Source organism: Musca domestica, unplaced genomic scaffold (assembly GCF_030504385.1).
Source record: "Musca domestica strain aabys unplaced genomic scaffold, Musca_domestica.polishedcontigs.V.1.1 47, whole genome shotgun sequence".
In the NCBI taxonomy this organism is placed as follows: domain Eukaryota; kingdom Metazoa; phylum Arthropoda; class Insecta; order Diptera; family Muscidae; genus Musca; species Musca domestica.
In genome coordinates this window covers 1,349,007-1,361,179 of record NW_026712338.1, presented here as the reverse complement: position 1 = coordinate 1,361,179, position 12,173 = coordinate 1,349,007, and the positions used below count along the sequence as shown (strand labels likewise).

Here is a 12,173-nt window from a genome sequence, read left to right as displayed (position 1 = left end):
TTCAAAATTATAGGCAACAAGTTGTTTTCATTTATTTGATATTTTTTGTTCATTACTAAAGTGAGTCAAATAACGCGAAAGATGAATGAAATGCCTGGATGTTCTCTTAAAAATATGATCCTAAGTGTTCAATGCGCTCCTCGCATTTTAAGTTTCTTCCAATCATTGATTTTGAAAATATTTTGTTTTTATTTTTCAAAACAACAAATATAACAAATAATTTTACCATGGATTTAGTAGATACTATAAATTATTGTGGACCGATTTTCACCGCACGAATTACTCAATGGGCGAACCTCTTAGTAAAATGTGCGTTGACTTTAATTTTGTGTACTGTAATGTAGAATTTGGTATGAGTTTAGAAGTTATTAAGTCTAGAATAATTTTACTTTTGAACAATTAATCATGGTAAAATTAAGGATGTAAAGTCATTTCAAATAAGCATATCCATCTCTGCATTTTCTGTAATTTACCTTGTCGAATTTCACTGCATAAAAAACAGGTTTCCATCTCTGTTTTCTTTTTTACAATAAATATAAATTTTGACATTGAGATGCTGTTAAGTGAATAATTTCGAAAAAAATGTGAACATATGACTGCATGACTATACCCAATGAATTAGCTTCTGTAGGCGTGGGAACGTTCGAAAAAGAAAAGATTAACCCCTGGATTTAATAGATCCAGTGGGTTAAACATGGGTGTTTAGATACACCCATGGTAGAAGAATACAGGAAGATCCATGGCTCAATAAGAAGAAAGGTTGCTGAACTTCAAAGAAACTAGAAAAATGCAGCTATATGCTGGAGTCTTATAGTGTCAAATAGACTTTTAAATATGCAACAGTTGGTTTTGTTTATTTTTGATGTTTCATCAAAATTATTCTATTGGAAAACCCCGCTAAACAAGAATGGAATTTTTGGGTTATTCCTCAAGATTGATCTAAAATAGTAAGACAATACAGTTTTGTCCCAATATATTACTATGTGTTGCTCATAAACAACGAAAGCATGCATTTATTTTGCAACCGAATTTGAAATAATTTCAAAACATTGTTTTTTTATTCAAAACAATGTTTTGACATAATAAAGACACTAAAAGAAAAAATTGTATTTAGGGGGTAGCTTTGTTCTACTTCTGTAATTGCGCCATGGGTAGATCCATCAACGTTTGGGAACATTGATATGTCAAAATTTTTCAAATGTTTTGTCAAAAATGAGTAGATTTTCTTATGTTTTCTTATACGACGCAAATTTCAATAATTTTTCAATCAACATTTTCAATCCAAAATCAGTTTGACATTTCACTGTCCCAGCAGCTGTGTTGTTGCGATTATTCTTCTAGCCACTGGGCTAATTATGCTATGTTCTCATTACACTTTCAATCACGTTGTTCGCTCTCAGAGTTATGTACACGAATTAACCCGTTCATACGGCACGATTCGTAGTTCATAGTAAAATAATTCCTTTTTTCAATAAAATTGTCTCTTGATTTTAATGGGAATTTATAGGAAAATACATCAAATTCTCACTAATATGAATAGAAGAAATTATATTTTTTCTCCCAAAGATTTATAATATCATTAATTTTACAATTTTCATTCACGTTTTCAGCTTTGTGTGTAAATATTGACATTTTGAGAATATTTTTGTATTTTTAAATTCAGCTGGAGAGACATTGTCAAAAATTTTTTCTGCCGATACAAACATTTTGAAAATATCGCCTTTTTTGTTTGCAATTTTCTGTGGAAATTCCAACTCGTGGACAAAATGCGTACCTCAAATGAGAGAAAACAAAATGTATTTTCGTTTGAATGTACATACGCCATTCAACATTGTAGTTTGCATACATAATTTTCAGTCTTCCCAAAATAATTTAAAATGCGATTAAATATTTCTATTTTTAATTTTTAAATGTCATAATTTATTTTTTAGGTAAATGTTCTCATTTGTTAGGATTGTTTAATGTTTTATCAAAAATAAGTAGATAGGTAGATAAGTTTTTTTTTTCAATAATAAGTTAATTTCTTTATAATTATATTTGACATTAATATACCTAGCCATGACTTCAAGCTTCTTATGTACTTACAGCTTAAATCCTGATAATGTGGGTTAATCCGGATACAATATTGTATCTATAAAATTTTACATCGCGTAAATGTGTAAATAGTTTATGTAAAGTACAATAAAAAGGTGTTTCATGGCTACACGTTGATTTATTTTTTTTTTTTTTCCTGAATATGCCCGAATTCAGTTTCTCCTGTTTCTGTATTTGTTATTTGAATAAAAAACAATATTTTCAAAGTTAGTGGTTAAAAAAGTATTTATTTTGTCTGGTACAATAAATTCCAAGGTATTTTTTTTGCGCCTGAACACATTATTTTTATTTTGGCAGTCCTGTAATGTCAAAATACATAAACAGTTTCTGTATGTGTACGTATAATTTTAAATAGTATAATAAATTATTTTGAAAGTGTTTAAATTCTGTCGAAATTTAAATTCACATATACCATTTTTGGGTATATGCAAAAGCATATTAGGAACTCGATATAGTGAGCAAATCGCGGCGTACCAGGAGAAAAGTGGTAGATAAACAATAGCAAATATGAAATTACCTGATTCTAGCTTCAGGGTTGTGTTTTTCAAAGTTAATCAACCTGCTCTTCCTTGTAATGATTGTATTACGTTCCCATTATCTGAGTTAATGGGGCTGCCTGTATTGTTACACCATGATAGCAACACAGCTATTGTGATTGACGAACAGTGCGGGTAACATTGCGTGACAGAAATGTAAACAATATTCAAAATTGACTTTGACACTTCTTTTAACGAATTAAGCGGGCACTCAATGAATAAAAAGAATTAAAAAGTGATTAAAACGCGATAAAACCATAAAAGTGTGTTGAAGGAAATACCTCATAGAATTAACATTAGGAATCTTTAGTCTTCCCTGGTCAGCCCTTAAGTGAAGAAACATGGAGGAAACAGGTTTGAGAATCTATTTCATTTCCAACTCATAACTAACACTTGCTTTCCGTGATCCTAACAGGTGGTTTTCATTTTCCTACATTAACCAATATCCTAAATGAACTTCAGGCTGAATTTGAGGGATACAAATTTACAGTATACAGATGTGCGGCAAAATTTGTTAAACTGCAGAAAATTGTTTTCAGTGAGTTATATTTTTGATTCCAACTTAAAAATTATTTATAAGTTTTATTATATTATTTATTCCTCTTAGCCAATAATATTCCGTATAAGTTGGTGCTCGCTGTTATGGATCGTCATGGAATGCATGATGATGTTAATTTAATGGTACCGCCATTTCAATTGACGTCTTTAATACATGATATTTTCTTTGCCTGCGAGAAATTAGGACATTTTACAAAAGTGTCCACATATTCCTTGGAGTCTGCAACTGCAATTCTTTCGAATCTTTTTTGGAATATATTTGACCCGTAAGTATGAACCAGGGTCATAATGATGAAATATCTAATGCATACTCATATTTATTACATACTCTACATTGTGACAGACATAGACGACATTCTATTTCTTTACTTGAAATAAAGATGACATTCCTCTTACTCTGCAAGCTCTATGCCTCCGATCAGATGGTTATGGAGTTTTATAGTCTTTTAAAAAATTATAAAACGAAATGTGTTTCCAAACTTAATTTTGAATATATGTTAAGCATTCTGGCCAAAATATTTGCATATCTTGGAGAAGGAGCTGCGTATGGTGCACAGAATATTGCTTTGATTTTGGATCAGTGTTATTCCAGGGTAAGACACTTTTATCTCCGTTTCGTTAGTTGTTTCGGATAAAATATTGCTCTAGCAACTCCACTGTTTTTAGTTCTGTTGGACTTTATAATAACATTTTTTTTATTATCAGTGCCACAACCTGTCTGGACTGACGGACTATCAATTCCTTTGTTTGTGGACCACAACACAAACCCGATTCCTTATATATGCTAATCTGATTGCATTAATCAAGCGAATTGAAGATACGGAAAGACTAATTCATCTCAACACCTGTGCATCGTGCTGTTTGGATAAAATTACAGGAATTCGTTTCAAATGCCAGACGTGTAAAGACTTATCACTGTGTCTAAAATGCTTTGCAACTGGTTATACAAATAATAAGCACGGAATCGGTCACCGCATGTATGAAGTTTTTACAGAAGTAAGCGTTTAAATAAAAAATAAAAACTTTAATACTTTAATATTTAAATACTATAATCAAACAGGATATACCACCAAAAAAATTTTCATACTATTTGTCAAAATTATGTAGCGGAGTATTTTGTGCGGCCAAAAAATCGAGCGAGGAAAGCAAAGGGTTTGCGAATGAAACAATAACACAAAATGACACTGAACTTGTTACGATAGCCACAAACAGATCATCGAATGCATCTACAATTAGCGTTAAGACATCTCATGCTAAACCGATTTCCATTGAGAAACCAGTTATAGTAGCGAAGGACAAGGCAAATATTCAGATAAAACAAAGTCCCAAGTCAGACGTCGATGGTACGAATAATTAAATTTTCTATGATTCATATATTTCTTATATTTTCATTTGCATTATTTATAGCTTCTATAGCTTGTCTAACAACAACAGCATCGACGGCTGTAAATGTCTCTGAAAAGTTACAAAACATAATTGACAAACTTTTGCATCAGAATGAGTAAGTTTAACCCATAAGCTATTAAAGCAAAACAGCGAATTATACGACACTAACAAGATATCTTATCAATCTAAACTTTGAGTAAAAGATAATTATCTTAATTTAATTGCAGAAAACTCGAAGATCAACTTAAATGTATAGATACATCAACAGCAGATGAAATCTCTGTGTTCTTAAGAAAACATCAGCAATTTTTGAATGACATTATAATGGAAATGCGAAATTTTTCGGTAAGAATAACAGTAATAATAATAGATTTAGAAAAAAGTACATAATGATCCATATAATTTTCCTGTACAGCAGAATTCATCGGCAAGCATTGAAGCATTTCCCCCCTCCAGTACACCAAATCGCTGGGGCCATCTTACCACATCTCCTAATATCGACAATGTAAGCGCTGTTGTGAATGTAAAATCGATATGCGGAACGAATCTCCCTATTAGCTACACTACTAAAGATAATTTAACTCATTCCAGTAAGTGATTTCAAATTCTAAAAAAGAAATTGATGTTCTTAGACCAAATTTTCTAGTTAATGGAGCCGATCTAAATCGCACTTACTTAGATGCAAACAAATCCGATTACTCAATCAATGATTTGAGTTCTTGGTTTAACCAGAGGCGCTTCTCATCACTTCCACCAACTTCACTGAACTCGAATCAGCAACCTCTATCCGTACTAGCCGAAGTGCCGTCACAACACGAACTCACTTATTACGGTGTTAATCCACGTGAAACAGAAATGGCGAACTTTAAGCTTTTATTAAATAAAGTTAAGGAAATTGTTGATGACTCCCACAGCGACAATACGGATTTATCCGAAGCAACCCAAAACTTAGAGAACGTATTGGACTCAATTATAAACACTGCTGAATGTCGGAGAAAAAGTCTGAATTGAGATGTAATTTGAACAGTATTATTAGGGCAAGAAAACTTACAATGTATTTAATACTCCAAGTTGTATGAAATTAAACGTGCCTTTTAAATTTGTTTTACCTACATGATTGAGAGTATAGCGAACTTCCAGATTTCCAATAGCGATGTTTAGCATAGAAATATTAAAGCTAAAATAATTAGTTAAATAAGGATTGTCTACATATTTTCTAAATAACAGTGTAATGAGTAAAATAAAATCACACGAAGTAGTTAAATGGAAATGCATTTATTTACAGTAAAAAACAGTCTTGATCTTTACCAACAAAATCGAAGGAATCGTACCTAATGCAACCAAAAAATAATAATAAAAAACACGGTTCTGGTCAAAATTGGAAATATTCCAAACATTTGGATCTTCTCCCTTTATTAGTTTTTTAGGTCTTTAAAAATCGTTACGATTCTTTGTCTTATATTTCTAGAACTTAGACCGAAAAATAGAGCAATTATAAAATGATCAAATAGTTTCTTAACTAGATTTACCGCAAGTCTATTGTGACCGTTATCATTAAACTGCGAATCTTGTCTGGCCATTTATAAAACTTTATATCTGCCTTTATTGAAGACATGATGTGCTGAGCTCAGTTTCAACAACTCCTCTTTGATAAGGCGGGTTATTTCTCGCTTGGCTTTCTGGACAGCTAATTCGCTGCAGCTTTCTATTGCCAAATACAATTTACGTTCGCCTTCGGGTGGATTCTTGCCTGGCGGAACATACGTTCCACGCACTGTGAGACCAGCTTCGGAATATTCTGATATTTGGGCCAATGCCTCTTTCGACGTTACCTTCCAACGTGCCTGCTGTGGGAAATCGTTGATCTCCAGCTCTTCCTCATACTTTGTGAAGGAGTTAGCTTGATTTGGCAAAAGGCCCGATGCAGCACCTTCCTCGTCATCTTTAGGCTGATAGTTAAGTTTGTTATTGAGTTTGGCAGCCAACTGTTCTACTACGGAACGGGCAGTAATCATTGGCTGTGTAGCACTGGAACCCTTAAGTATGGCTTCGGCTGCAACTTGTGTACATGCCTTACCATCGGCACCCAAATTCTTGTTGGTACTAATTTTGGAAGCCAACCGTTTGGCTAACTCAAGCTTGTCAGAACCAACAGGATTGGCACCTGCTGCAGTATTTCCACCAGCAATGACAGTACTGCCAGACGCAGGAGCAGTGGCTACCATAGTAACGGCTGGCGTTGGCACTGATGTATCTTTCACAGTGCGCTTAGCTGCAAATAGTTGCTCGATTTGTTGATCAATATCATTCTCTATGTCTTCTTCGTCATCGGAATCCGCCAGGCCCAATGCAGCCTTTTGCAGTTTTTTGCTCTCCTTAGCCGCATTGGCTTCTTGCTCGTCAAATTTAAACCCTTTACCGCTAAAACCACCTCCTGTGTGTACTTTCTTTCCTTCGGCCTCCTGGCCAGCTTTGTACTCATTCCAAAGTTTCTGCAGCTCCTCAGGAACCGGAGTTTCTGATAATTCCAAAGCTCTTATGATATCACCAGCATAGCGGCCTTGGTCATATGTCAAAAATGTCCATGCGCTTCCTTTCTTACCCGCTCTACCTGTTCGACCACATCTAAATAATGATAATAATAAAAATCAATATATTTGGTTTCGTTTTAACACGGAATCCTAATGAATACCATTTCAATGCCAACATACCTGTGAACATAGTCCTCATAATGATTGGGAACATCATAATTTACAACTAAAATCAAATCCTTGACATCTAAGCCACGCGCTGCTACAGATGTAGCTATTAAAAGACGCACCTTACCAGATTTAAAATCTAATATCGTTGAGTCTCTATCGAATTGATCTATTCCGCCATGTAAACTCATACACGGGTAGGAAGCCTTCATTAGGTCTCTCAAAAGAATATCGGCGTTCTCTTGCTTATCGACGAACACAATAATGCTACCCTTTTCTTGGTAAATGCCCAACAATTCCAACAGCTTGAAGAATTTGGCATCGTCTTCCATTATGGCTACATGTTGTTCCACATCTTTGCAAACGACGGATCGTCCGCCAACAATTACTTCAATTGGCTTCTTGAGAATACGTCTGGCTAAAGCCTCCATTTGTCTTGGAAAGGTTGCACTAAACATAACCGTTTGACGGTCTGGCCTTACATTATCAATGATACGCATTACCTGAGGTTCGAAACCCATGTCGAACATACGATCAGCTTCGTCCAAAACAATGTAGGTGACACGACGTAAATTAGTCACCCGGCCCGAATTGGCTGCCAACATATCTATCATGCGCCCTGGTGTACAGACAATTATTTCGGCTCCACGTTTCAGCTCGGCGATCTGTTCAAACATGCCCGTACCACCATAGACGCAAACGACGCGCAAATTCAAACTTTTGGAGAATTTTCGAATATCCTTGCCGATTTGCATACACAATTCACGGGTCGGAGCCATTATTATCGATATAGGTCCATCACCATCTTCCAGTTCTGGCTGATCGAGAATGTGCCTAAACATGGGTAAAATGAATGCTAGCGTTTTGCCACTGCCAGTTTTTGCAATACCTATTAAATCTCGCCCAGACATAATTGCCGGAATCGCTTGGCACTGGATGGGTGTGGGCTTGTCGAAGCCTAATTTACGTAAAATGTCCATTTCCTTTTTACTGACGCCACAGTGTGCCCAAGTCTGCATGAAAAAAATAAAAGAATCGATTGAGAAGGCAAATCCCAAAGAAGAAAGTAACAACCATGGATTAACAAAATAAACTACATTCGAAATAGAGCAACTATATTAACTATATTTTTTAAGACTAAAAACAATGCCAAAAACAGTGTTTTAAGTCTACTTTTTAGGTATTAGCATTTCAGGCAATTTCAAGGCAAGATAGTAATAAAATGATTTTAGGAAACGAAACATTTGCAATATGAAATTAATTTAGGCACACAAAAAAAAAAACATTTTGAAAAAAATCGAAAATTTACGGGCGTACTGACAACAACCTATATCCAAAGCCTAAAATACACTAATTAGGTAAATCGCGTATAAAAGAAAAACATTACCTTAATGGGTTTGGGACAACCTTTGCCCTTGACCTGTACGCCTTCCAAATCAGCTCGATATTTTTCCACTTCTTGTTGTGTCATACGTGCCAATTCGGGTACCTCAACGTAAAAGTTTTTACGAAATGATGCATATTCAACGCCGGAATGATCTATTTTGGGCAAGTCCTTGCGATGTTTATTTGCCAAGCTAGCAGCAGTATCTTTAATATCTTCCAGTTCTTCTTCACTCGAATACTCCAAGCTGTCCATATTTTGCTCTATTAATTCTCCTTTGTTTTATTTACCGTGGACTTCTTTTTGGCCATGCCGGTCAAAATAACAACACCCTGCTGTTTTTTGGGTTGCGTAATGATATGATTGACTTGTCTCACTTCTTTGGCCACCTCCTGCATATAAGCATCCAAGGGATCAATCTCGTCGTTTTCTTCGGCCTCAGCCGACAATTTTGCGGCTGCCGCTTCTTTTTTGGAATATTCCTCTTCTTCTCTGACCTTTTTCAACTGCTCAACTTTGAGTTCTTCTTCTTCTCGCAAAGCTTCAATTTTTGCTTTCGCGGCAATAACAATGCTCTTCGATGATTTTAGTCTATCAACTTTTTCATCCTCATCGTCATCCCTAGGTTTCTTTATACGATGAAATTTTGAAGGTGGTGAGTCGGGCTCTTTACTGAGATCAACTGTGGCAATTGTGTTGTCTTCTTCTTCGGATTCATCTTCAAGACTCCATTTTTTGGAAACAATATTTGTAGTGGGCGGGGGCAACAACGATTTTAGGTCTTTTTTATTGGCTTCCAGTTCTTTAAGCTTTCTCTCAGCACGCCAACGTTCAATGCGTTCACGGCGTTTTATCATTTCCAGCTCCAGTCGTCGTTGTTCTTCTTCTTTATCAATTTCTTCCTCCTCCGGCGATGAGCTGCTTGAATCTTCATTGATGACAATTGTTGCGGGAGGAGCTGGTTTTGTCTGGTTTTCCTCAACAATCTTTTCACGAATAAGTTCCCGTTGACGTTCCCGTTCTTTGTCCCGTTCTCTTTCGCGATCCCTTTCACGTTCTTTCTCTCTTTCCCGATCACGTTCTCTTTCCATTTGACGCCTAAAAGCGAATAATTTCATAAAAATGATTCTGGGTTATTTCTGAAACAATTTGTTGCTTACATCTTTTCCCGTTCGTATTCCTTCAACTTTGATTGGGATGGTGACTCCCTTCTTCGTTTTTCCTCCCGTCTGCGGTCAAAATCGCGATGATCACGCTCGTTTCTATCCCTCTTTCGTTCATCGCGGTTGCGACTGCTGCTACTCGCACCGTTTCCATTGCGGGAAGATCGCTCCTTTGGAGACCTAGACCTACTCCTTGAATAACGGCGTTTTCTCTCGCGATCTCGCTCACGTTCCCTCTCATAATCTCGGTCCCGGTCACGTTCTCTTTCGCGGTCACGATCCCTTCTACAAGAAATATAGGCATTAAAAATGGAATATAACAAAGCATTTCTCTAAAAATTGCCCCGTGAAACGAAAAACACAGATTTGCGATGCTCAATTTGGGCCATAGGTGTCCACAAAAGTAAAGACCCTTATTTCGATAGAATATGAGCAAGATTTAAAATTTATCTTCTTCTCCTTAATTCTAAGGATTCGCACACCATGCCAATTGTTCCTCGGTCACTATTGCAAATGACTTGAAAACTTACCCAGAACTTTTCGACATTTTTAAAATCCCGCGTTGCAAGATAACGTATGGAATAGGATACTGCAATGGAATTAAACAAAATATCATAATATTTCTTAAAATTAAAATAATGCAATGCACAAACTTGGGAAACAACAGGAAAATGCCGGACCAATAATCGCACAAAGCTTTCACTCACGGCACTCACGGTATTTGTTCGCTTTGTATTTAAAAATCGTGTATTCTTAAGATTGACACACAACTGTTGATATTTTTTATGAAAATTTATTTAATTTTCTTAATTTTACCAATTATTTTTTTTATTTTGACAGCAGCACTAACCACACAAGAATGTTGTTCGATTTTTTCTCCGGTGCAAATGGTTCCCGCAGCCGCTGCCTAAACAATTACGCCGTTTAGACACGGGAGAATAAGGAAATAACCGATAAAGGCCAATAATCAGAACAAAAGAAACAACGTAGCTAGGCTTTCACAGATCGACATATCGATGTAGGGCATTCGTGCGCAGAACAATGCGTTTGCGTTATTTCTCTTAAGTGGGTTCTTAGCGATCGTTGTTGAAACAGCAATAAATCAATTTTAGTATTTAGGATGGTATAATAATGACGTTACAGTAATTCAGCGCCTAGGCTATGCCCGCTTCCTGTGAGAATTATTCAAAATTATAACCAACAAGTTCTTCTCATTTATTTGATATTTTCCTCATTATTTTCTTTCAAAAACATGATTTCCCAATATAAAAAGAGTTGAAATTTGGCAAATGAAACTACGTTTTTTATTCCGCATAGAACTTGTTATTGTATGTAATGCTTATGCCGCAATGTTGGGCCATGGTTATCCTTATTTTATATGTCATTTTTTGTTAATTTTTTGTTAAAAATATAATTTTTCTTTGTGCATAGTTGACAACATGATAAAATTATATAATTTTATAATTATATAGATTACCCATGGTATTTAAAATAAATGACTTTACCTCCTTAATTTTTTCTAATCATGGTAAAATGAATGAGGTAAACTCATTTTAAATAAATGCACCCACCTCTGCATTTTTTGTAATTTGCTTTGTTTAATTTCACTGCATAGAAAACAGGCTCCCGTCTCTGATTTGATATGCAATGATTTTAAATATGCATTTTGACAATGAGATGTTGTTAAATGAATAATTTTGAAAAAATTGTGAACATATGATTGCATAACTTTACCTTCTTAATTTTAGCATGATTCTAATATCGAATGCAGAGCTGCTTGTCATTTGATTCAAGTTGTCTTACATATTTACTGAGCGCATCGATATCTGTATGTGTGGGTCATAATCTTTACTATCACACACATTATTTTATGCGACAGCGCATAAGGTCATTTATTTTTAATTGTTAGATTTTCCCTGCGTCTCACCCGATCTCAAAAGAATGTACAAAATACTTTGTACATATGGTGCAATAAGGAGGTAGAACAGCTTCGTAAAACTACAGAAATACAGCCTTGAGGCTATGCCCGCTTCCTGTCAGAATTATTCAAAATTATAGGCAACAAGTTGTTTTCGTTTATTGATATGTTTTGTTCATTTTTGAAATGAGTCGAATAGCGCGAAAGATGAACGAAATGCTAGGATATTCTTCAAAAATATGATCCTAACTTTTCAATCCTTCAATTCCATGGCAAATCTGGTTAATATCATTAATGCGTGCCCCGCAATTTAAGTTTCTTCCCATCATTGATTTTGAAAATATTTTGTTTTTATTTTTCAAAACAACAAATACATACACAAAATTTGCAGAAGTCAGGCACACTTAGAAAAAAATTGTAATAAAAAAATTGCTA

At 35.2% G+C, this 12,173-nt stretch overlaps 2 protein-coding genes across 3 annotated transcripts; one reads left to right on the top strand and one right to left on the bottom strand.

Moving 5' to 3' along the window:
- The first annotated feature begins 2,489 nt into the window (after positions 1-2,489).
- Positions 2,490-5,838, top strand: LOC131804648 (dystrophin-1-like). 2 transcript variants are annotated; one of them, XM_059127707.1, is made up of 10 exons: positions 2,490-2,984; positions 3,046-3,168; positions 3,238-3,454; positions 3,532-3,781; positions 3,894-4,184; positions 4,249-4,531; positions 4,596-4,689; positions 4,802-4,919; positions 4,993-5,164; positions 5,221-5,838. In XM_059127707.1, exons 1-10 carry the CDS (start codon positions 2,972-2,974, stop codon positions 5,583-5,585), a joined length of 1,926 nt encoding a protein of 641 aa, XP_058983690.1. In that variant the 5' UTR covers positions 2,490-2,971; the 3' UTR covers positions 5,586-5,838. The 2 variants fall into 2 exon arrangements, with proteins under 2 accessions (XP_058983690.1, XP_058983689.1); XM_059127706.1 differs by having other exon boundaries at positions 2,491-2,984; positions 4,990-5,164.
- Positions 5,839-5,940: 102 nt separating this feature from the next.
- On the bottom strand, positions 5,941-10,709 carry LOC131804647 (probable ATP-dependent RNA helicase DDX46). The gene is given in 7 exon segments (XM_059127704.1): positions 5,941-7,199; positions 7,286-8,286; positions 8,661-8,936; positions 8,939-9,755; positions 9,818-10,105; positions 10,351-10,409; positions 10,474-10,709. Coding segments are annotated over 6 exon segments (3,444 nt in total). The 5' UTR covers positions 10,368-10,409; positions 10,474-10,709; the 3' UTR covers positions 5,941-6,154.
- Positions 10,710-12,173: the final 1,464 nt, after the last annotated feature.

What these genes read in the sequence shown, in the direction of transcription:
- LOC131804648 (XM_059127706.1), top strand. An exon ending in ACTGCAGAAAATTGTTTTCA is followed by an intron (nt 3,169 to 3,237) that starts GTGAGTTATATT and finishes TATTCCTCTTAG; the next exon opens with CCAATAATATTCCGTATAAG. An exon ending in TGGATCAGTGTTATTCCAGG is followed by an intron (nt 3,782 to 3,893) that starts GTAAGACACTTT and finishes TTTTATTATCAG; the next exon opens with TGCCACAACCTGTCTGGACT.